Source organism: Monodelphis domestica, chromosome 1 (assembly GCF_027887165.1).
Source record: "Monodelphis domestica isolate mMonDom1 chromosome 1, mMonDom1.pri, whole genome shotgun sequence".
NCBI classification, from domain to species: domain Eukaryota; kingdom Metazoa; phylum Chordata; class Mammalia; order Didelphimorphia; family Didelphidae; genus Monodelphis; species Monodelphis domestica.
This window is the reverse complement of record NC_077227.1, coordinates 476,910,937-476,936,255: the sequence shown is the minus strand read 5'-3', so window position 1 is coordinate 476,936,255 and position 25,319 is coordinate 476,910,937. Positions and strand designations below refer to the sequence as shown.

Below are 25,319 nucleotides of genomic sequence, written 5' to 3'. Positions count from 1 at the left end.
TAATCTCTGTTCATGCCTGGGTTTACTGGACACATTCTGCCTTCATCTAAGTGTTTGTTCTTCCTGTCTGAATATCAACTGAAACCACCCCAGTCCACTGGTTAGGTAGCTGAAGGCACCACTTCTTGTCTGCTTTTCATGGTGGCCCATTTGAGGTTTTCTTGGCAAGATACTGGAATGATTGGCTGTTTTCTTCTCCAGCTTATTTTACAGATGAGGAAACTAAGGCAAGCAGGCTTAAGTGACTTGCCCAAGATCCCACAGCTAGGAAGTATATAAGGCCAGACTTGAACTTGGGTCCTCTTGGCTCTAGGGCTGACATCTATGGCATAGCCTATGCTCTATACGACCTCACTGCCCAGAAGACACCTCTCTTAGTGGACACAGAAACATCTGGGACAGGGTCTTGAGTATACATATAAATATATACATATATATACACATATATAATACTTCTGAGGTTTGAAAAGCTCTTTACATTCATCTTATCTGGTGAGGTTCACACTAGAGATATTTTTACCTCCATTTTAAATATAAAGAAACTGAGGCTCAGACACGTTAAAAAAAAACAAACGATCTTAACTCTAAGCCCAGGAGGAATAGACATTTAGGGGCATCTAGGTGCCTCAGTGGATAGAGAGCCAGGCCTGGAGATGGGAGGTCTTGGGTTCAAATCTGTCCTCAGCTGCTTCCTGTGTGACCCTGTGCAAGTCACTTAACCCCAGCTGCTTAACCCTTATTGCCTGTCTGCCTTAAGACAAGAGATAAGGATTTTCTTTTTCTTTCTTTCTTTTTTTTTTTAAGAATTGACATATAACTCATGAGAGGCCAATGGCCGATGGAAGGTGGGTAGACATCGTGCCTCCCTGCCTAGCATCCAGGCAAAGCATATGAAAATTCTCTTTGTGGTATGCCATCTGAGTTGAAAACCATTGCCCCGTCCACACCTTCCTTCTATAGCATGCCCTCTGCCTCTGTACTAGCTCTCTGTCCACCGGCCCCTGGACTAGAGCCGAGGGTGTACAAAGTTACTCCAAACCGGTATCTTTATCCCCTTACTCTACTAACAAGTAAAGCTTGCAGAGCTCCACCTATGGGGTCTGTGTGATGTTAGGGAAGGAGGGCTGTCTGCCTAGGTGTCTTGGAACTAAACCACTTCTCCGGGACTCAGTTTCCCCATCTGTAAAAGGAGAGGGTTGGACAAGATGATCTCTATGGAACCTTCCATTTGTCAATTCTATAATCCTGTGACTCCTCCTGGCCAGCTGGCTAAGGCTGACCGTATGGCCCCCCTCTGGGACATAGGACTACAGTGTTCCCTCCCTCCTGCCTCTAACCCCCTTTCCCTACTTAGCTGACCCAGAGCTCATGAAAACAGACCCACTGATCCTTGATACACTTTTTTTATTCTTCCATTGCTATCAGTTGAAAGGGGGAACAGGTGAGAGGAGTCCCAGGCTGTGGAGTCAGGTAGAGGCTACAAGAAGAGGGAAAGGGGATCGTGCTTGTAAAGAGAGTCGAGAGCGACGGATGGTCAGGGGCCTCCAGTTGGTCGCCGAGAGATGAGTAAAGTAGAAGAAGATCCAATGAACAAGACTGGCAAAGTGAGCCAGGACTTGGACCTGTGGGAAATGTGGTACACAGATGAACTGGACAGACAAAGGGATGGCAATGTGGAGAGGGAGGGTAGAGAGAGAAAGAGACAGAGAATGGAGAGATGATGGAGAGGAGGAGAAGACAGAGGAAAGGAGGTATTGGGAGAGGAAAGGAGACAATGGAAGAGAAGGGAACAGGAGAAAGGAATGGATGAAAGGAGAATAGCTAGAGAGACCGGACAGGGAGAGAGAGAAACAGGGATGAAAAGAGGCAGAAAAGCCCGAGAAATGGGGAGAGACAGAGACATGCACAAAGAGAGAGATGGGAAGACAGAAGGAGAAGAGAGAAACAAAGACAATAAGTGAATCAAAGACAGATAAAAGAATGAGAAATTCAGAGAAAATGGACAAGAATGAAGGAGACAGAAAGAAAAGTAGAAATCAAACCATCAAAGGAAGAGAGGCAGAGACAGAGAAAGGGAAGGGCAGTGGAAATTCAGAGAAATATTCTCACCTTGATATGATCCCTTCCTCCCTGGGAGTAAGGAAGCTGTGTTCAGAGATTCCCAAAAAATAAACAGAATAAAATGGCCTTTATAGCCAACCCAGACTAAGTTTCCCAGCAAGCACCCCAGCCCTCCCCCCGCTTCATTGGTGTTGGCCCATACTCACACCATACTCAGGCCTCATAAATGCACTTATCTGTTGGAAGCAAAATAGAAATAGCTCAGTGGTGGAGGTATATGTGGAGGGAGCAAAATGGGGACCCATGAAGCTATTTTCCCTCTCTATTTTGCCCTATCTGACTGAGAATGTGGGTGGAAGGGGAAATGGAAAGGGGAGAAAGGAGTCTTCTGTGAGGCCTGGAGTTGGTGCCAAAAAGGGATGTATGCTATATCCTTATAAGTCTTCTAGCCTTTGGGGAAAAGGACAAGAGTCCTGAAGAAAATGGCAGGCATTCTGGCTAATAGCCAGGCCAAAGGCCAGCATTTCTTCTTCTATTTGCTCTCCTATAACACTCCCTTTAAAAATCCTTCTCTCTTTCTTTCTCTCATTAACTCTTCCTTTTATTTTTTTGAAAATTTTCTTACTGATTTTTACTGGGAAGACGATGTTTTCATCGGTGAGTCCCAATGACTTGACAAAGTTAGTGAAGTCTTTCTTCAATTCAGGTTGCAGATTATCTCTTCTCCCTATAGTTGAGAGGAAAACCAAATTTTGGTCTCTGAGGACCAACATCCTCCTTGGGTCTTTATTCTGTACCTGTCCAGCCCTTTTGACACTCATTCCAGAGAGTGTCCTACCTTGAGCTCTGGCTAAGCCCTGACCAGATGGTCCTGATGAAATGAAATATCCCCACAGATGCAGGTAGAGCTCTCAGTAGGGTTCCCCCCTCCCCCAGTGCCAGGGACCCCAGGGAGAAGAGCCAGAGTGAGGGAGTGCTATGGTGCTAGGGAACCCCAGTGGCTAGAAACTTGGGGCCAATAATCAGCATGCAGAGGTGGGGCTCAGTAATACAAAGAATTCTTCAGATTGGAAGAGACTTAGCGATCCCTTAGTCCAACTCTTACCTGAAGTTCGAACCCTTCCTTACTGACATCTGGGACAAGTAGATGGCCAGCTCTTAGAACGGCTCCAGTGACTTGCTACTTCCCAAGTTAGACCCCTAAATTTTTGGCCATCTCCAACTGATAGAAAGACCCCTTTAGAATGAGCTGAAACATTTGTCAGCCTGTTTACACTTTGGGTGCCCTCTGGAGCTGAATGGAGCAAATCTAATCTCTCTTCCACATGAAAACCCTGCAGGTATTTGACGATAATCATCACATCCCCTCTCATTCTTCTCCATTCCAGGATAAACAATTTTCTTATCACATGATTCTGAGTCCTCTGACCTGCCTCTCATCAGCATCCTGGTTGACCTCCTTTGGATGTAAATGGAACATAATATTGCAGATGTGGTCTGATCAGTGCAGAGCACCATGGGACTATTACCTCCCTTGTTCTGCACACAATACTTCTATTAATGCAGCCTAAGATTTGGATTAGCTTTTTTGGCTGCCATCTACTCCCCTGGTAGCTCATACGGAGTTTGTCGTCAATTAAAAGCTGCCGGATCTTTTTCACATGAACTATTTGTTGTCACCCAAGTGTGACACTTATCCCTTACATTTCAACTTCTGTTGGATTCATCCTTCCAGTCTTCATCATTCTGTGCCAAGGGATAAGAGCTCAGTGACCAGAGCTCGGGAATCTCTTCCTCCCTTGCTTTCACCACCCTGCCAGGAGTCCTTTGGGGATTCAGGCAGAAGGCCCAGGGGTCTAGCCACAGCGGGGAGAAGAAGGAGACAGAATACCCACCATACAAAGTGATCTTGAAGTAGTCAACGTTATTCACGGTCTTCTTAAAGTACACCACGGCGTAGTTGTTATAATCAGTTTTTACCACTCTGATAAAATAATCCTGCAGACCATAACCTGGGGGGGAGGGGGGGAGGAGGAAGGAATGAGAGAGTTGAAGCTGGCCCTTGGAGATGATGCCAGAAATAGCATCCCTCCCCCTGCTTGCTGGTGGGGTACCTCATCACCCTGCCTCCCATTTTTATTGGTCTGTCCTTTGGACCCGCACACTGGAGTAGCCCCAACCTGACCCAGAGGAACCCATGCTCACTTTTGAGGTTGCCCAAGGTGAACTGGCCCGGTCGATCCTTCTGAACAAAAGTTCTCACAAATCTGTCACATAGATTATCCCTGAGAGGAGAAAATGGGTGAAAGAATGAATGAATGCCATTATATACCCTGGAACTACCATCCGTACCTGCTCTAGCACTCCCTCCACCGATGTCTGCCTTGAACCACACCACCTCCATCTGGGTGCTGGGGTTGGGAAAACGGGACCCTGGGGTTAGAAGAAGCTCTGATACCTTTGCTAGACTCCTGCGTGACCCTTACTAGCCCAAACTCTGAAACTTCTCAGGTCTCTCTGGGAGGACAGGTCGATAGGGCTGGCTTTCTCTTGGTGGTTCTGGAGTTTTGGGGGTACCACCCCAGAAAAACTCCCCAGAGGGAAGTCTAAAGACTTCTAAGCTTCCCTGCTTTAATCCTAGGACCACAAGTCTCCTTAAGAAGTCCCATCCTATCTAAAAGACATTTCCTGAACTTTCTTCCTAAGAGTTTATAAGAAGGGAGATAAAGGGGGAGGCAGTTAGATGGCTCAGTGGGCAGAGGACCAGATCTTGAGGTCCTGGGTTCAAATGTGACCTCAGAGACTTTCCTAGCTGTGTTTCCCAGGGCAAGTCACTTCACCCCAATTACCTAGCACTATACTAACCAATAGTTAGTATTGATTCTAAGACAGAAGGTAAGGGTTTAAAAAAGAAAAAAAATTATAAGGGGCACAAGTTCCTTACCCTGAAAACTGTTTAAGGAAGTTTCAATAGCCCATGAGGGCAAAGACCCTTCTCTTAATGCAAATGGAAAACATTATTGACTTGTGTGTAAGATATTTTTGTTATTGTGAAACTGTAAAGTTAAGATTCAAAGAAATACCCCTAGGGGCCCCTGAAATGCCTTTACCATTCACTTCTTTCCCCCTTCCCCCAAACCTTCAAGCTCACTTCTTTCATTAGGATTTCTCTGATTCAGTCCCAACCTAATCTGTTTCTTTCCTTTACTCTGACCTCTCTTCCCATGTTAAGGACACTAGGCAAACTGATTACAAAGCTGTCACTTGCCCCCCTTACCTGAGGATGGTGGAGGTGACTATGTAGCTATTGTCTTTCTGTAGGTCATAGGCTGTGGTATACATCTTAAACCGTCCCTGCTCTTCGCTTGTGAAGGCATTGCCTGCCACGCCAACAACATACCATTTCCCTTGAAACTGTAGGAAGGATTGATGATTGGTGTTGTGGTATGGGGAGGGAGGTAGAGGATGGAATGCAGGCAGAGGACCCAACTTTGATTCCTCCACAATCTTGAACTCGACTACTTTTCTCTTTCCCTCCTTAACCTCAGAACTAGGAGATTTGAAGTAGGAAACACAGCTTAGTGATGACAATTCTCTATGTCTGTTCTCCATTCCGTTGTATCAGCTGTCCCCCCAAACCCAGAATGCTCTTCCTCCTCCCTTCCTTCCACCTCTTGATTGCGTGGATTTCTTCAAGGATAAATCCCCTCTGAAGCAGGCCTTTCCCCTTCCCCCCAGCTGCTTGTGCCTTCCCCTCTGGGATTACCCTTCATCCATTTGGTATATATTTGGCATATAATTGGTTATTTATAGGTTATAATTAGAAACTGAGCTCCTTGAAGAGAGGGACTATTTTAAAAATGTTTTTGGATCTCCCACATGTAGGATAGTGGCTGCTTTACATATATTATCTCATGGTTGCTACTGTGCAAGTGACTTGAGTTCCTCAGGGCAGGGTTTCTAGGACAGGTGATTCGATGAGGGCAAATGAACCCTTGTGAGGACAGAAACAGAATCTGGGTAGTAGTTTTCTTTCCTAAATTACCTCAGTACTTTCCTTGTATGAGACACCTTAAGTGATGCAAAAAAAAAGACACCAAAAGTGATGCAGACTAACAGAGGTTAAGTTATTTGCCCAGGGTCACACAGCTAGGAAGTATCTGAGATCAGATTTTGAACTCAGACCTTCCTGAATCTGGGCCAGCACTCTTTCTACTATACCGTCTTGTTGCTCCAGGAAGGGGTCCCTCCCCTCAAAGAACTTATAGTCTAGTTTGGGAAATGACACCATCATAGTAACTCTGAAATATAACATTACATGATAAATGTGCTAAAGAATTAGAAACCTGGGGGCAGCTGGGTGGCCCAGTAGATTGAGAGTCAGGCTCAGAGATGGGAGGTCCTAGGTTCAAATCTGACCTCAGATACTTCTTAGCTGTGTGACCCTGGGCAAGTCACTTAACCCCCATTGCCTAGCCCTTATCACTCTTCTGCTTTAGAACCAATACCAAGTATTGATTCTAAGATGGAAGGTAAGGATTTTTAAAAAATTAGAAACCAAAGTGCTCTATGAGTCCGAGGAGACAGGTACAGGAAGGTTAGACATTACCCTCTCTGGGGATCAAGGACAGTTTTTTGGAGAGAGTGGTATTGGAGTCTTTAGATGAGGAATAGTAATTCAGTAGGTGAAAAGAGAAAGAGGGGGGAACTTTAGGAGTAGAAATGGCTTGAGCAACATGTGTAGAGGCAAATGAACTCAATTTATGTTTTGAGCTTAGAGAGTTATCCATTTGGGCTAGAATCATGAGTTATTTGGTTAGAAGTCCTATTAATAGAGACAAGGACAGGATCTGTGATTTCAACAATATATAAGGAACTCTTGGGGAAAAAAAACTCACCTGTGTAGAAATGGAGATTTTGAACCCCAGACTTCAATCCCCAGAAGTCCTTGGTATTTCCCAGAATTCCCTATAATCTTACCTGAGTCTCCACCTGGGTGAGATCACAATTAATATTTAACTGGCAGTAATGCTCCCACACTCTCGTCTCCTTCCTGCCTTTGCAATGATGTAGTAAGTAAGCTAAGCGCGGGGACTATGAATGGGCTAATCAGCCATGGGCATGTGGTTTTATTTTTGTCCCTTTGATTCTAATAATCCTTAATAAACATCATAAATTATAATTTTTTTATTATTAGATACTAATTTAATTTTTACACCTGCAGGTTGGTGCCTTTTCTACAACTTACAGCTTTAGTGAGTTACCTAGAGCCCCAAGAGATTAAGTGGATTTGCCAAGGGCCCCACAGCTAGTATGGGTCAGAGGCAAAATCTGAACTCAGATCTTTGTGGCTCTGAGGCAGCTCTCTATCCATTAGGCAACACCGTTTCTCAATGCTACTATTGCTGCTGGTAACAATAATGATAATAACCACATTTGATGACACATGGTGCCTTTAGGTTTGCAAAGCACTTTATGAACACATTCTGCTACTTGGTCCTCAGAACAATCCTGTGAACTAGGTATTCATGAATGATGTGAAATGAAATTGGAAAGGTGGGATGGTATTGGGTTGTAGAGAGCATTGGATGCCTGGCTGAGGAATCCAGACTTGACTTGGTAGACACAGGGAGCCATTGAAGATTTGGGCACAAGGACCAAATAAACCCCACAGAGTACCCAGCATAGGACTCTATGTCAGAGTTGTTTGGGGAATGTGGACTAGACGTTACCTACTACTATTTGATGGCTAGAATTCTGCATGATTTCATTCATTCAGCAAATATTGATGGTTAAGGCCAATCTTCTAGATATTCCAAAAAAAGGATCTCTCAGAGGTGGGGAGTCTATGAGATTAGGGGTTCCCTGAGGGCCCAGACTTTGTTTTTTTCCTATTAAACCCAAGACTCCATGGCTGTGGAAGTTCTTCCTCATCAGACTAGGGTCTTCCAAAAAGCAGAGATACTTTCTCTACTGTTAAAGGCAGTACTAAGACCAGAAAGTAGATGTCCTAGCTCAGAGGTCAGTGTTCCTCCAGCTGTACCCCATTGCCTTCTGCTATGTGGGTGTCTGTCTCCTTTCCTCTCTCTCTGTTCTCCCATTCCTTTCCCAAACCTTTTTCTAGGAGTCTGACATTCCCCTCTTCTGACCACACCTCAGATTGCATTGTAGGATTCCACTCACCTGGTTTTGTTGGAAGTTATCCTGCAGAGGGACTCTGGACAGGTCTGGGGCAGGGATCTCAGGCGTGGTCTCGGCCTGGGTCTGCAGCACTCCAAGCAGGGACAACCCTATCCATAAGGGACTCACAGCCATCCTTTTTTTCAGGGTGGATTCAACTGATGGTGAGTTGGGCAAGTGATGGGGGAATGAGCTTGGCAAGGAAGGCAGAGGTGGAGTAAGAGAACTGTCCTGAGAACCCATATATATGGACCTGATTTGGCATCCAGACACCCTAGGGAGGATGTTGATTAATTTTATTGCCAAATTCAGGAAGGGTTGGGCAATCCTGGAGACTTCATACAGGAAGACTTGGCAATACTTTGCCCCATTTTTCTTGTTGGGAATGACACAAGATGGAGTAAGGAAAGGGGGGAGGACTTGAACAGGTGGGGGTTGGGGAATAGAAAAAGGACTCTAGAGGAAGATGGATATTCCCCCTCCCTTCACTCAGTCCCTTTTTCATTCTTCTAAGATCATCCTTCTTTCCCCATTTCTTCTCCTTTCCTCACCCTTCCCCAAAGCCAGGCTTTCCTGGTGCCCAAAGTCCTATTCTATCAGGGAGAAGGGGACGTCTGTGTCCAAGCTGAACAGAGAGGTCTGTTCAGAACTGAACTGGCAGCACCAGAAGGAGGACAGAAAGAACTTCATGTTCCTGATAAGATCTGCAAGCTGACAGGATGCCCAGGGTAGGATGAGAGAACTCCTAAACTCTCATTCCCAGATGCCCAACACAGCTGGTATGTGAATGTTCCCCTCTCCAGTGGCAAATGGAAGACCATCAGTCGGGGCTTAAAGAAAAGTTGCCATTTGGGGTCCTTTTCTTATTGAGGAAGAGTCTAGGAGGAAAGACAGTGTCTGAAGGAAGAGAGGGGCGATGGGAACCTTCGCTCCCAACAAGGAGGATGAGAAGGGCCCTTATAATGGAGACCTGGACAGCACCTGTCCTTCCTTCTTTTTCCTTATTCAGACTGTGAACCCCACCAAGCACAGATAGCTGAATGGATTTGTAGCCAGATTCCAGTGAAGCAGAGAAGGGAGAGAGGGAGGCAGAGGGAACAATGAGAAGGTTCTAGGGTAGGGTGAGAGGGGAGGCAGCAGGTAGGCATGTGATGAGGCCACTCTGTAGTCAACATAATGAGGGAGCAGTTTCAGCTAGATAGTCAGAAAACCTTGGGATGGGGGTGGGGAGTGGGTGAAGAGAAGCATCCAGAGCCCTTCCCTCCCCTAAATTCCTAGCTCTCTCCTCCTTACATGCTTTATTCTCGTGGCAAATTCCAATAAAAGAGGCTTCTAGAACCAAAGAGTGCATTTGTGGGTATATATAGTGGGTACTTCATATCCAATGAGATAAGGAATGTAAAAATACTTTTTCATCATAAATAATTCATAATTAGATTCAGTTCAGTTTTTTAAGCCCATGCCTTCTGTTTTAGAATGGATACTAAGGGGAGACTGCTAGGTGACTCAGCAGATTGAGAGCCAGGCCTGGAGGCCAGAGGTCCTGTGTTCAAATGTGGCCCCAGACACTTTCTAGCTATGTAACCCTAGGCAAGTCACTTAACCCCCATTGCCTAGCCCAGTGATGGGCAACCTTTTGAGCTTGGTGTGTCAAAATTTGCCAAAAAACCGAGCATAACTTCAGTAATGTCACTTCAAGGAAAAAAAAAACATAATTTCACAATATTTATAGTTTAAATAACAAAAATGTGTAATTGTAATATATAACTGTATTTAATAAACCCCAAACTAATTATTTAACTTACCTACTTAGTGACTTCTTTGTTCATCTGTCAGTCTGTTTCTTTTGTTGGTCTTTATATTATTTAACTTGTGTGGGATGCCTTGAACTAAGATAAGTGATGGGGAGAGGTAATTCTTTAACTAACCTGCCTATTAGTGACTTTTTTGTTGCTGAATTCCATTGGCTAAATCTTCAAATGAAGGTTGGTATTTTGTACACTTCAAGCCCAAGCAAGCGCCACTAACTTCATCTGTCAATCTTTTTCTTTTGTCGGTTTTGATATTATTTAATGCTGAGAATAAGGTCTCACAAAAGTATGTAGAGGGAAAAATTGTGAGTTAAGCCATTGCTATATTTTTCAGGGTGCTAAAAGTGTCTGGTAACGGGTTCCAGGCACTCTTCTATTGCACATGGGCCATATCCCCAACCAGTCTTCTAGAGGCCAGGCCTCACCCCATCCTGCCCCTCCCCAGCCAGGGGGCCAGCCCCCCCCCCGCCCCCCAGGCCAGACTGGGAAATGGCCACGATTCCAGGCTCCTGGCTCCCTGGGTAGTTCCCAGCCCTGAAGCATGCTGAGCCTGCATGCAGCCATGTGTCATAGAAAATGGCTATGCCTGTCAGTGCTGACACATGTGTCATAGGTTTGCCATCATGGACCTAGCCCTTTCTGCTCTTCTGCCTTAGAACCATACAGTATTGACTCTAAGACAGAAGGTAAAGGTTTAAAAAAAAAAAAAGAATTCATTCTAAGTATCATTCCAAGGCAGAAGAATGGTAAGGGCTAGGCAACAGGGGTTAATGTCTGAAGGCTAGATTTGAAGATATGAAGGCATGTCTTCCTGACTCTAGGCCCAGCCCTTTATCCACCGTGCTACCTAGCTGCCCTGTAGAATTAAGGGTGAGGGAGAAAAGGACAATCAGCTTAATAAGATCACATAACCTTTGGTTGGAGTATGGCATATGAGGAGCACTTTTCTGCAGAGCTAAAATGTATACTCATGCCTTAATAAGAGAACATGGGGAGGGGCAGCTCAGTGGCTTGAGAACAATGTCTGGAGATTGGAGGTCCTGGGTTCGAATCTAATCTTAGACTCTTCCTAGCTGTGTGACCCTGAGCAAGTCACTTAACCTCCATTGTCTAGCCCTTACCACTCTTCTGCCTTGGAACTGATACTTAGTATTGATTCTAAGACAGAAATTAAAAAAATAAAATAAAATAAAAATATAGGAAATTCTTTCAATTGGTCACCAGTGATTACAGGCTGCCTCCAAGATAATGGCTACTAAAGGTGAAGAGGATAGACTTGTCTGAAGAGTCATCCCTTGCTTTGTGGTCCTTATAAAGTGAACTGGCAGGCACACTCTCTTTTTCATCCTAGGACTTATAGACCAGAACCTAGCAGAGTCTAGCTTAGTTCTGAGGGGTGAAGAGAAGATTTCTCTTTTTTCCCTTGGCCCCCCAGAAGTAGTTAGGAACTATTTACAGTAGAAGCACATGGTTTCTCAGGGATTAGTCTGTGGTTCCTGGACTTCAAATACTTGGTGATTTCTGTTTCCGTCAGAGAGTAGCATTCCTGATATTAGATCTCCTTTACCCAAGCATCCAGGGAACTAATAGACTTCCTATTGAAGCTGATGACAGAGACAGATAGGTAGGTCTTTGCATGTAGCCTAAGAGGAGTTATCCTGGAGTGGATTTTCCCAGCCTTGGCCATAATCCTTGCTAATTTATAGTTTGGGCATCAACCTTTGAGAGATTTCCTTAGCAACATGTTTCTTGAAGAAGGAAGGGGATGGCCACTGTAGATCCTATAACTGGAGAACTGGAACCATGTCTTGGGGAAGGTTTGGATTTTGAGGTAGATCTGGACCTAGTCAGCTCTTCTCACTCTTCTCAGTAAATAAATATTTATTAAGTATCTACTATATGTCAGGCACTGTGCCAAGCTATTGCCAGGAGTTGTTCTAATTGGATAGGTCTTATGTGAAGGGGAATGATTTTTAGCAACTCAAAAAATATATTTACCTTCTGGATGATTCTAAAGAGCTAATAAAATGCTTCATGTGTTTCTGTGCAGGAGTTGGGATGTTGATTTTAAGACAGAAAGGTAAGGGTTTAAAAAAATGAGAGAATGGTAGCTGTGGACCCTAGAAAAGTACTGATTATTGGGATTCAGCAGAAATCAATGCCTACAGGGAAATTCATGAGGAATCCACAAAGGGAGAAAAGGATTCCCATTGCCAGACCTTGAGAAGTACCCTTTGCCACACATGTTTCCTGCATGGGTGCCATATTTCTTTTGTGCTAGGGAAACAAGCTAGAGAATGTGTTTGTGCAGGGAAAGAATGTACCACTCTTTGGGGGGGACTGTTTTTGCTGTTATTTCATCTACTTATTAAATACCTTTAACTAAAGTTTGGCTGATTTAATGGGAAGCACATTGCTGGGGATTGGTACATAACAGCACTAGAAACACTAGTTTGTTTAAGGTTACCTCTAGAACCCTGAGAGGAGAAGTAGTCAGCTGCCCTTCAAAGACCAATGTGAGTAAGAATGGGGGAAAGTAGCCCTGTGGAAATTCTCCAGGCCCTGGTCAAATTCAGGCCTCTTTGCCTTTCCTTCCATAAGACTGAGATTGAGTAGACCTCAAAGCCTGTTGTTCTGTCTCAGACTCTTTTGCTTTTTGACCAGAGCCGGAACCTCTGTGGAAGGAACCCTGGAACCCACCTAAGGCAGCACCAACCTGCTGTTTGCCATTGCCCACCTCGCCATACCAACACACCAACTGGAAAACCATGACACTCAAATTCCTTTGCCCAGTTTCTGCTATAAGAGACCCTGCCCTGTTGTAGAGTGGGAAGCAGTTTAATGCTCCAGAGTTAGGCTATCTCCTCTTGTCTAATTCCCTAATGAAGACACCTTGTTTGCTTCTAAATTCTTTTTTTTTTTTAAGTCACCATCCCACAGGGGTGCCATATTGGGAAGATAACTACAGAGGATGTATAGGTAGAAAAAGTTTATGAAAAACCTGACAACATCCTCCAAACCAGGTCAACAATCACTCTGATACTCAATAATTTCAATAGAAAGGTAAGATCAGGGGAGAATTATAAGAAATATACTGGAGAAGAAGGTTTTTATTTGAGAAATGATAGAGACCAAAGACTTGCTGACTATTCATGCCTGCATATCAATTGATCAATAAACATTTATTAAGCACCTACTAAGTGTCTGGTACTGAGCTAAGCCCAGCAGCTGTCATAATCTAATCGTGGAGAGAACATGCAAACATACACAAACTGAGAGAAGGCAATAGAATTAAGAGGGTTGGGGAAGGCTTTCTGTTGAAGGTGGGATTTTAGTTGGGACTTAAAGGAAGTGGATAAGTTTAGTAATCAGAGTGGAGGAGGGAAAGCTTTCCAGGCACAGGGATAACCAGAGAAAATGCCCCTGCTAAGAGCCAGTGTTTTGTTCTTAGAACAGCAAGAAGGACAATGTCATTGGATCCATGGATATGTCAGGGAGAAGGTATTAAAAAAAGATAGGAAGAAGCTAGGTTATGAATCTAAGATCATTGAAGGCCACACAGAGTGTCTTATTTGATCCTCAAGGCAATAGAAAGTTACTGGAGTTTAATGAGTAGGGGTGTGAATTTTAAAAATTCTCAGACCCTACTTCATAAGATTTGGTTAAGACCATTCCCCATTTTAAACAATGAAGGTACTTGATCAGGAATGTGAGAACTCTACTCCACCCATACTTAAGCATACTTTAGGGGAAAATAAAGTTGTAAACTCTTTACTGAACAATGAAAAAGTACTTAAGTCATACTTATAGTGAAGCAAAAGCCTTAAGCTAAGTCTATTTTTAGGAAGGTGCTAAGTACCTATGAAGGTCAGGCAACTTGCAAACTTGTAAGGGACAAGCCTTAACAAAAGAGGTGTGAGGTTTTAGTCTACTCAGGTGTGAATTACTCAAAATTTTAGTCTACTCAGGTGTGAATTAAGAATGGTCAGTCCTTTGGAAAACATCTACTGTGATTGGTAGATGTGAGAACTTAGGGGAGGTGACATAGGAGAAAATTCTCTTTAAAAGGAGAATCAGAAGGCCTCTGAAGAATATTCAACCTTGGAAGCTGAAGTGGAGCTCAGGAGCTGAACTGGTGGGTCTCTCTGAACACTAGAATCTTGCTTGAGACAAATCTTGTGGTGAGTGGATTAAAGACTGACTGATCTCTCTCTTAGGGCTTGGGCCTAGGCTGGCCTAGGCTGGCCTGGGCTGGCCTAGCCCTTTTCTCATTGTTTCCTCTTACTCTCTCCCTTTCATTAATTCCTTATTTGTATTAATTAAAATCTCCATAAAAACCCAGCTGACTTGGGTATATTTCATATTTGGGAATTTTTCCCTGGCGACCACTTTATATTTGATTTAACTCAAGACAATGTCTTGAAACCATACTCTCCAGGTCACAGTTTAAGGCAACCACTCTTTTAATTGTAACAGGGAGGAGGGTAGTAGGAACATGTAAATCACTTTAATGGCTCAATAAAGGATGGATTGGAATGGGAGAGACATGAGGGAGGCAGACCCATCAGCAATTGAAGGCAATAGACTACCCTAAATATGTATAAGGTGATGAAGGCCCACATTAGAGGAGGGGCAGTGTCACAGGAGAGAAGGAGGTTTATTCAAGAGATGTTGCAAATATAAAATCAAAAGGCCTGGGCAGCAGATGGATATGGGGATGAGAGATAGTGAGGAATCCAGGATGATTAGGAGTTTGCGATCCTGAGGGACTGGGAGGAAGGTGTTATGTAAACTTTAAATTACTCCACTCTACTTAAACCTTACTTTAGGGAAAGATAAAGTTGTAATCTCCTGATTGAACAATGAAGGTACTTAGTGCTCACCTTATAGTGAAGTTAGAACTTAAGCTAAGTCTATTTTTAAATCTTAATACAAAAAGGTGTTAAGTAACCCTAAAGGTTAAATTAATCACAAAAAGGTCAAGTATCTTAATACAAAAAGATTTTAAGTAACTATAGAGGTTAAATTAATCACAAAAAGGTCAAGTAACTAACAAAAGGTGAACTTAACAAAGAAGTGTTAAGTAACTCAAAAGATATAATCTATCAAAGAAGGTGAGAACTAAAAGTATGGGTAGTCCTGGAGAAAGCCTTTGATGTGATTGGTAGATGTGAAAGTTTAGAGGAGGAGACACAAGAGTGAAAGATCTATATATTTGGGATTTTTCATCTCTCAAAAAACACTCTCTTTCCCTTATTGGCAGTGGAGAGTTAGCTGAGAGGAGTGTGCTGAGCCTTTTGGCATCTTAGCATGGCTACAAGCTATTGCCCAGTTCAGTGGTGAGTTTCTGGCTGTTTTCCTCCTTTACTTTCCAACTTTATCCTCTTAGAATCCTCTAATCTTCTTCAGAGATCTAGAAGCGGGGATTTTAAACACCCCCTGGCATAGGCCAGGCAAGAGAAATCCTATGTTCTCTTTCCTCCTTCTCCTGAAATTCCTTCCCTCTATGTTAATTAAATTACCATAAAATACCAGGCTAACTTGGGTATTTTATTTGGGATTTCCCCTGGCGACCAATTAAATCTAGATTTTAAGTCACAACTCTAAATTCATCTTTACAGTCAGAGGGGGATAGGATTTAGAAAGAAAGGTCATGAATTCTGTTTTGGACATATTGAGTTTAAGGTGACCATTGGACATCCAGAGATATCTGAAAGGCTGTTGGATATTTGAACTTGATAGTCAGCAGTGAGTTTGGGGAAGGATGGGTTTATATGAGAATCATCAACATAGAGATGGTAATTAAATTCATAGGAGCTGAGGAGATCACCCAGTGAAGTAGTATAGAGGGGGAAGAAAAGAGGGCCAGCCACCCAAGATAGAGCTCTGAGAGACACTTTGGCTTAGAGGATGTGATCTGAAGGAAAAGCCAGCAAAAGATGAAAAAGAGGAGTGGTCATATAGGCAGGTAGAGAAGCAAGGGAGAGTGGTATCTCAAAAACCTAAAGAGAAGGGGGTAGGGGGCAGCTGGGTAGCTCAGTGGATTGAGAGCCAGATCTAGAAATGAGAGGTCCTAGGTTCAAATCTGGCCTTAGACACTTCCCAGCTGTGTGACCCTGGGCAAGTCACTTAACCCCCATTGCCTAGCCCTTACCACTCTTCTGCCTTGGAACCAATACACATTAATCCCAAGATGGAAGGTAAGGGTTTAAAAAAAAAAAGAGAAGGGGGTACCAATGAGGAGAGAATAATCAGCAGTATCCAAGGCTGCAGAGAGGTCAAGGAGAATGAAGACAGAGAAAAGGCCACTGGATATGACAACTAAGAGATCACTACTAACTTTGGAGAGAACAGTTTCCCAGGAAGATAAAGTCAGAAGCTGGACTGTAAGGAGTTAAGAACTGAGTGGAGAGAAAGTGGAGGCACCTAGTATACTCGGCCTTTTTGTGAAGAACTTAGCTACAAAGGGCAGAAGAGAAATAAGACAATAGTCAGTGGGGATTGAAGGATCACGCTGAGGTTTATTGTTTTGGTTTTCAGGTCAGGGGAGACATAGGCATGTTTGTAGGCAGTAGGAAATGAGCCATTAAGCAGGGAGAGATTGAAAATAGCTGAAAGAGGGGGCAGCTAAGTGGCTCAGTGGATAGAGATCCAGGCCTGGAGATGGGAGGACTTGGATTTAAATTTGGTTCCAGACATTTCCTAGTTGTGGGACCCTGGGCAAGTCACTTGACCCCCATTGCCTAGGCCTTACCACTCTTCTATCTTGGAACTAATACTCAGTATTGATTCTAAGACAGAAGGTGAGGGTTTAAAAAAAGAAAGAAAGAAAATAATTGAAAGAATGGGAATGATTGGAGGAGAGTGAAATAGTAAATTGATAAGGAAGGTATGATAGGATTGCCTAGCAGTAGTAAGGGCTCAGTTGAATTGTGTAACATAAATTTGTAATGGACTGTAAGGGTTAAATTTAAGGTTGAGACTGTAAAAATTATTGGTCCCCAAGGATTTAATTTTTTACATCCTAAATGAAACACTCAAATCAGAATGGAACTTTATGGTGATTTAATTACAATAGGAGGAAGAAATTAGGAAAGAGAGAGAGAGAGAGGGAAAGAGTTAATTTAAACTGCTCCGGGTCAGGCTGAGCCAGGCAGGAGTTCAAGGCCTTGGCCAAGGGCGACCTTCCCCTGAGAGCCACGGGAAAAGGGAGTCAGTCTTATAACTCACCGCATGACCGTCTCAAGGAAGCTGCCTAAGGGAGCTCCTCCAGGCTTGAGTTCCAGGATCGAACTGGTGCCCTGCCCTCTCCACAGGAAGTCATGAGAACTCCAAAGGCAGTGCTCTATATCACTTCCTACGTCTCCCATGGGCCAATGGTGGCTCAAGCTTGGCTTAGGACAGCCCAGGAGACAGTTGTTTCTGATTTGTCATTTGCTAGCACATGCCAGTTTAGTGTGGGTGTGTACATCCCTGGGTGCTAGACTAAGCAAGATGGGGAAAATCTAAAAATCATAGGACCCAGTCAGAATATTTGCATGATTTTCTCCACCTTCATTCAGCGGAAAGTGGATAGGAGAAGACTAACACTTGGCCTTTACAACGTGGAGGTTGGCTGGGTCTAATTGGCAGGGCTAGGGATTTAAGAGAGAGAGCTAGTATAGGGTTGAATTGGTTCATCAAGGAGTCAAGGTAGAGAAAAGAGGAGAGAGTAGCTATAGTAGGAAAAAAAATGGCCAGAGAGAATTGAGGGGTTAGACATCATGGTCCAGCTGAAGAGCAGAGTTTGTAAGGGAAGACAAAGGAAACATAGAATGTCGATATATTGTGGAATGTTGCAATGTGGAATGTCAATATATTATCATGGGATAGAGGAATTTCAGAATTCTTGAGCATATAAATAGTACATTTTGTGTGTGATGGCTAGATCGAGAGTATGACCATCTTTATGTGTGGTTGAAGAGTAGCTCTTAAGAGGTGAGTAGGCTGAAGAACTGAGTGGATAGAGTATTTGAGGGACAATTAATATGGATATCGAAGTCCGTCCTCTAGTGTGAGGATAGGAGAAAAAATCTGTGAGCTAAGTACCAAACTTGTTGAGAAAGGAAGGGGAGTGAGTTAGGGGCTTGTATATAACTGCTACAAGGATTTTGATTGGGTGGTGGATGGGAATTTCATGAACCTCAAAGGAAGATAGATTACTGAGGGATGGAGGAAGGGGGAGAACCTGGTAATGGCAGTAGGGAGCAAGGAGTATTCCAATTTACCTGCCTTGATCAGTGAGCCAAGGAGAATGAGTAAAGGTACAGTCAGTACTGGAAAAGGTAGCCAAGGAGACTGTCATCAGTGGGGGAAGTCAGATTTCAGGAAGAGCTGGTAGATGGAAGGATTGGGAAAGGAACAGACTCAAGATGAAAACAAGTTTGTTACTTATGGGACAGGCATTCCAGAAGGCACAATAGGTGGGCTAGGTAGAGTTAAGCTGAACATTGGAGTGGAAGGTTGAGGGGAATGAGAAAGAGAAATTAGGAGGTAGGGGGCCTAGATGAGGTTTGGATGATGAATTTTCAGGAATTCAGACACTAGGATGTGAAGGGTATGATCAGGTGGGAGAATATTCAAATAGAATTCTTTCTTGAATAATTTCATTTTTTAATTCAATTTAGTTTTACTTTGTTCTGAATTGTTCTCCCACTACTTTCTCCCTCACTTATTGAGAAGACAAGAAAAAGAAAATCAATTACAAATACAAATAGTCAAGGAAAATAAAGTTCTACATTTGTCATGCCCAAAACAAAATAAAACAAAGTAGACTTCAAACTGCACTCTGAGTCCAGTGGTGGAGTGCATGTCAATGAAAATTTTCTTCCAGAAGAAAGACAAAACATACTGGGAATGGCAAGCATAGAACAGTATTACAAAAACATGAAGCCGATTACATCTTAATTGACAGGAAATTAATAATTAATCTTGTGGGCAAATCAGCTGTCTGAGTGTAGTGGGGCAAACACTATCGACTAGTCAGAGAGCAAAGCTCAACATTTACATCAACTTTAAAAGACCAGCAAAAAGGAGAAGACTTGCAAATAATCACAACAGCTTCAACCTGATCTCTTCAAAAGAGCTGTCAATGCCAACAAATAGAAATGGAGAAAAGCCAATACTGACTGTATCATCATTTCCCACAAAACCCCAACAGAATGTAAAATAGTTGCCATAAGGTAAAAGTCCAAAGAACCCAGAAACCCTTTAAGACTGCCAACACTGGATCTTTTTGCCCAGCAGAGAGAGGCCACAGCCAAGGGCAACACTGAGTGAAAATACAAACTTATCTTCAAAATACTTCAGAGGCAGATGATGGAAATTTACAAATAACTTTGCCTTATAGAACAATGAAAAGCAGTGGCAAGTGATAAAAAAAGATTAGTAGTAATTTGTATGGGAGTAGGAGTATAGATTTGGTCTACAACTCAAAATGAACCATATCTTCTCAAGAGCATTCATAAATGAAAGTGGCAGGAAAGGCAAAGTGGAACAAATCTATCCATTTCTTCTAGAATGATTTATTTTTATTAGCAAAAAGAGGAACTATTCTATGTAAACACTAACACCCAATCTTTTGACGTAGACTCCTGGTAGGATTCTTGGCCCCTACTATCTGTAGAAAAGACATTTTGGAAACTGAAGTTGGGAAGAGTGACCGGACAAGACCATACCTATACCAGGGAAATCCATTTTGGAAGTGAGAGTCTTGAAAGCTCTGAGGGATTGATTTGTAAACTATCTCAGGGAGAGAAAGGCACCAGAAGAATCGGAAAAAAAATCAGAGACAGTATTAATACCCCAAGAGATCACTACCAACCCATATGCCTTTTCATCTTTATAAAATCTTTATGAGTGATCTACATGCACATTAAGGAAACTCCTAAGTAAAAATATAAGAGAATGATCATGGTTTCACAAATTATTCCTCACAGCAGAGTACATATTTACCATGACACAATTGACTCCAGATGTATGGATGCGTAAAAGTGTATAGAGGTGATGTAGAAAGGCGTATAGATACCAAATCCCACTAGTCTGATTATATATTCATTGTTATTTACCGGCTGTGATGGGGCCAGAGTTCCCCGTTTCCCCTCAATAGAGATTTGCTTTCCCTAAAAGGCAACAAATCTGTCTCTGGGAGCTCTGGCCTAACTCATTTAACACAACTTCCCGATTACCTGAAAGTGTGTAAATCTCTGCTACCCAGACCAATTTCTTAAAAAAAAAAATTTTTTTTTTAACCCTTACCTTCTATCTTGGAGTCAGTACTGTGGGTTGGTTCCAAGGCAGAAGAATGGTAAGAGCTAGGTAATGGGGGTTAAGTGACTTGCCCAGGGTCACACAGCTAGGAAGTGTCTGAGGCCAGATTTGAACCTAGCACCTCCCGTCTCTAGGCCTGACCCTCCATCCACTGAGCCACCCAGCAGCCCGCCAGACCTATTTCCATGTGGAAACAAGGGGTTCAACTCCAGAGAAGTCACCATACCCTTGCTGTATATGTGTTAGAGCAGAAGTAAAACTTCTTTTGATAACTGTCCTCCAGATGCCTTGATTTTTCCCAGCATCTAACTGGGTGCAGGCATTTTGGTGTAGATGGTAACTGGAATGAGGTAAGATGCCCTCCTAGTTAACGTCATCGTCGTCGTCGTGATGGCCTGCAGATCTGTTCAATGAGGTGACTGGGTGGGACCCTGCATGGCTCCTGGTTACAGGATCCCTTCTTACTGTTTTACAGGGAATCCTTTCTGCTTGGGAGCAAGTTCCCAGTGAGGCAGTGGGAGAGAGTAGCTCAATGGATATAAAGGAAGCTGCCTGGGAAGATAAAGAAAACCCCAAGTTTGATATGCTCTGATTGTTGTTGACTGATCTGCAGAAGTTGTAATGTAAATAAGACTGCATCGAACCACCCTGCTACCATATGCAGCCCCTAGAGACAGAGCCCTTGGCTTTCAGGGCCTTTACAGTGAAGGCTATGGGGCTGGGCTTTCTCCTGAAGATAGTGGGACTTACATGCTTCAATTAGAAGCTCATCATATGGTCTCTAAACTGACTGGTTTCCGCTAAGACTGAAATTGTGAGACTAGAGAATAAGAGAGAAAGAGATTGTTCTTGGGAAGAAGGTGACTCTTCCCAGAGAGTCAATCAGTTAGCCAGTCAATAAGCATTTATGAAGCACCTAATATATAACAGAAACTATGCTAAGCACTAGAGATAAAGAAAGGCAAAGGGGACAGTTAGGTAGCTCAGTGGATAGAGTGAAAGGTTTTGGAGATGGGAGGTTCTAGGTATAAATCCAGCCTCAGACATTTCCTAGCTATGTGACCCTGGGCAAGTCACTTAATATCAATTGCCTAGTCCTTACCATTCTTTTGCCTTACAACTGATACTCAGTACCAATTCTACCGTAACTGAGGGTTTAAAAAAAGAAACAGAAAGGAAAAGGCAAAGTTCCTACTTTCAAGAAGTTCAAAGTCTAATGGGAAAACAATACGAAAAAATTATAAACAACATTTCTATCAGACAGATTGGAGATACTCTTATATTTTAGTTCTTTATTTCCCCTTCAGATTGAAACAAATTAGCAATACTAAGTATCAATTCCAAGACAGAAGTGATTAGGGCTAGGCAACTGGGGTTAAGTGACTTGCCCAGGGTCCCATAACTAGGAAGTATCTGAGACCTTATTTGAACTCAGGTCCTCCTGACTCCAGATATGGCAAATTATGACTGTGCTACCTACCTTAAGTGAGGGTTTTTGAGGATAGAGGAGACATGGGCATATTTGTAACAAGTAGGGAAGCAGCCAGTGAACAGGGAAATTTTGCAAATGGAGTAGGAATGATAAGAGAAAGCAATCTGCTGATGAGGATGAAATACAATGGAATCCCATGCATGTAGAGAGGTTTGCCTTGGCAAGGTGAAGGGCTATCCCATTTTATGAGACAGGGGTGAGGGGAAGATGGTAGCAGAAGGCATCTGGGGAATGAGGAGGAGAGAGGAGGATGGGAAATGAGGAGGGGAGAAGAGAGAGCTGTCAGCCTCAATTTTTTCAATAAAATATGAGTCAAGAAGGGGAGGAGAGAAAGAAAACCATGGGAGGTTTAGGAAGGATGAAAAGGTTTGGAAAAGTTCCTGTGGCAAGTCAATTAGGGAAGTATGAAAAGATTGCCCAGCAGTAGGGAAGGCAAAATTGAGGTTATGTTACATATATTTGTAATGTATCTAGCCAACGTGGTCTCATGATTTTTTCCAGTTTTGATCAGCCACAGGTAAGTAGGAACAAAGGCAGTGGATGATGAGAGTAATTCAATGCTTAGAAGTGCAAGATTTAGATAAGGGGGCAAGGGATTGAGAGAGGAATGTGAAGAGTTGAATTGGTTCACCAGAGGGTCAAGATGAAACAGGGAAGCTAGTATAGTGCAGGGGTGATGGCCTGAGAAAGAACTGAGGGGTCAAGGGACTGGGGGTCATGGTATGAATGAAGAACAAGTTTTGAGCAGTAAAGAAGAGAGAGGAGGAATGACAATAGATTGTGATCGGATGAAGAAATTTCAGAGTTCACTCATGTGGAAATGGTGCATTTGTGGGTGATGTCAAGATCTAGGCAATATCCATCATTGTGTGTGGTCGAGGAGTTGCTCTCAAGAGGTGAGTAGGAAATGGCATGGGAAATGAATAAGATGAGGAGCTGTGAGGTTAGGGTATTGGAGAGAATGTCAACATATATGTTGTGGTGCTCTAATATGAGGGTAGGAGCTTGGAGGAGAGAAAGACTATGAAGTAGGCAGTCACTGAGAAAAGATCCTGAAGGTCAGTAGACAATAGCTACGAGATTTTGATTGGGTGGGATATATAGTTAAGCAAACCTCAAAGGAGGAGAGGTTGCTAGAAGATTGAGGTAGAGGAAGAGCCTGGAAGTGGCAGGGGGGAACAAATATTCCAACTCTACCTTGACCAGTGGGTCAGAGGGAATAAGTAAAAGTGCAATTAGTGCTAGTGGCCAAGGAGGCTGTCATCCAGAGGAAGTCAGATCTCAGGGAGTCAAAAATGGAGTTCAACAGAAGAAAAACAACTGCTTAATCACATGGGCTGATGGGAATATCATTGGGGATGTAGACTATAAACGATCACCCGAGTGCAAATATTAATAATATGGAAATAGATCTTGATCAACAACACCTGTAAAACCCAGTGGAATTGCACATCAGCTACTAGGGGAGGGGAGGGAGGGAAGGAAAGAACATGAATCCTGTAACCATGGAAAAATATTCTAAATTCATTAATTAAACAAAATTTTCTAAAACTTGGGGGGGGGGGGGAAATGGAGTACGAAAGAAGGTTTAAGATGAAAGTAAGTTTGTTACCTACTGAGCAGACATGCCAGAGAACAGTGGAAGGAGTTGGTAGCTTTCAAGTGAGACGTTGGATGGTTAGGTTGAGGGGAATGGGAATAAAGAATTGGGCAACAGGGAATGAGGAATGAGGTTTGAATGAGATTCTGAATCACTGGAATGGGAAAGTGGAAGAAGAATTTTCTATAGATGGTGAAATCCTCTAGCTATTTCTCTTTATGGATGATATTCAACTGATTGCATCAAGACGCAGGCATTTCACACTCTCCTCAATAAGATCCATAATTATTCATAACTTAACAATCCACATAGGAAAAAAAGAATGAAAAATGTTTGTAGACAAAGTATGACATACATTAATTACCCTGTGTGTTCTGCCATGGATGCAAGCCCCAACACCTTATACTGGAATTGCAGTCTGAAACTCTTACAACTCTCACCAATAGCTTTGGATTTGTTCAAATTGCCCTCATGGATACCAGGACAAAGACTGAGCAGCTGGCCATGGCCTTGGATGGTACTATTTTCTATTGTAGTAGAAAATGTTTTTCTTAACCAATTAGCAATGCAAAACTGCTACCATTTTACTAGGTTCCTATCTTTTTTTTTTCTGTTACTAATGAAGTTTTTGATGTGGCATGCATAGCTTGGTGATATATAGGAAGGCATATGTCTAGTTATAACAGAACTGACTGCATATGGACATATAAACAGCATTTGTTCATAGATAACAAACTGGGACCAAAATGGAATAATAAGAGTCATGATGAATTATATTTGGGAAAATCCAGATCTCTTAGTAATTCTAAACTTTATTTGGTTATAAAGTCTCATATCTTCAATACATTTATTTTCTTTATACTATATGTTATGAGTCTTAGAAACACAGTCTCTAAGAGATCAAACTGTTGGGTAACTTCAAATGGGCAAAATGGGGCAACTAAATATTTCCACTGATGACTTACAATGAAAAAGTCATGTAAAGTATATCAATGAAGTTATACACTGTCATAAAAGGAGATAGATTAGTCATGTGGTTAGAGTGAGTGAGAATAGAGCCCAATTGCTTGCTCTATTAGTATTGAAAAAGATGGAGAAAGACTTCAACATGTTGAATGGACTCTCCCTAGAGGATTCATGGAGGAAAATGAATCCGACTCTAATAGGATGAGACTGTATAGTTGAGTTGTTATCGGTATTGATGGAGGAAAACTTGTTCCTAATGAGATCTTGGATCCGTTGAAGTATGGAGGCAGCTGAGTGGTACACTGGGACAGAATGCTGAGACTGGACTAAGGAAGACCTGAACTCAAATATAAGCTCAGGCACTAGCAATTCCATAATCGTGGGAGCCTGAAAAAAAATCACTTAATATCTGCCTCAGTTTCCTCATCTGTTAAGTGAGAATAATAAGAGCACCTACCTTATAGGGTTGTTGCATGGATCAAATGAGATAAATTTTATAAAACTTAGCACAGTGCCTAGCCCACAATAGCAATTAATAAATGCTTGTTTTCTTCTTTCCTTTTGCTGAAATAAAAAGAAAGTAGTATAGTATAGCGGAGAAAGCAGTCTATATGGTTCTAGAGATTCGAGAGGTTCTAGTCCCACTTCTACTACTTATTGGCTGCATGACCTTGCCTAAGGAATTTCAAATGTCATAATATGGAAAATCATTTGTGAATCTCAAGATACTATAAATTTTTAGTTATTATTGTCATTGTCATTCCATCTCTCTAGAACTCACAGTCCTTATCTATAAAATTAGCCAGTTGGATTAGAAGATTTTGAAGGTCCTTTTCGCATAGAGTAATGCCTATGCATTGACAGCCAGGATCAGCATTCACTGATTTCAGAATAGACTACC

The 25,319-nt window shown here is 42.6% G+C and overlaps 1 protein-coding gene across 2 annotated transcripts in view; it reads right to left on the bottom strand.

Annotated features, from left to right (window-relative positions):
- Positions 1-1,387: 1,387 nt before the first annotated feature.
- LCN12 (lipocalin 12) overlaps positions 1,388-25,319 on the bottom strand; it is a 40,661-nt gene continuing 16,729 nt past the window's right edge. Inside the window, exons 1-8 of one of the 2 annotated variants that reach the window (XM_056812730.1) lie at positions 8,245-8,862; positions 5,339-5,475; positions 4,267-4,346; positions 3,957-4,073; positions 2,687-2,788; positions 2,270-2,297; positions 2,110-2,145; positions 1,388-1,622 (exon numbers count right to left, since the gene is read on the bottom strand). In XM_056812730.1, the coding sequence (XP_056668708.1) occupies positions 2,275-2,297; positions 2,687-2,788; positions 3,957-4,073; positions 4,267-4,346; positions 5,339-5,475; positions 8,245-8,484 (699 nt within the window). In that variant the 5' untranslated portion in view covers positions 8,485-8,862 and the 3' untranslated portion in view covers positions 1,388-1,622; positions 2,110-2,145; positions 2,270-2,274. Of the gene's footprint in view, positions 1,623-2,109; positions 2,146-2,267; positions 2,298-2,686; positions 2,789-3,956; positions 4,074-4,266; positions 4,347-5,338; positions 5,476-8,244; positions 8,863-25,319 lie in introns of those variants that run through there. The other variant, XM_056812731.1, reaches the window with a different exon arrangement.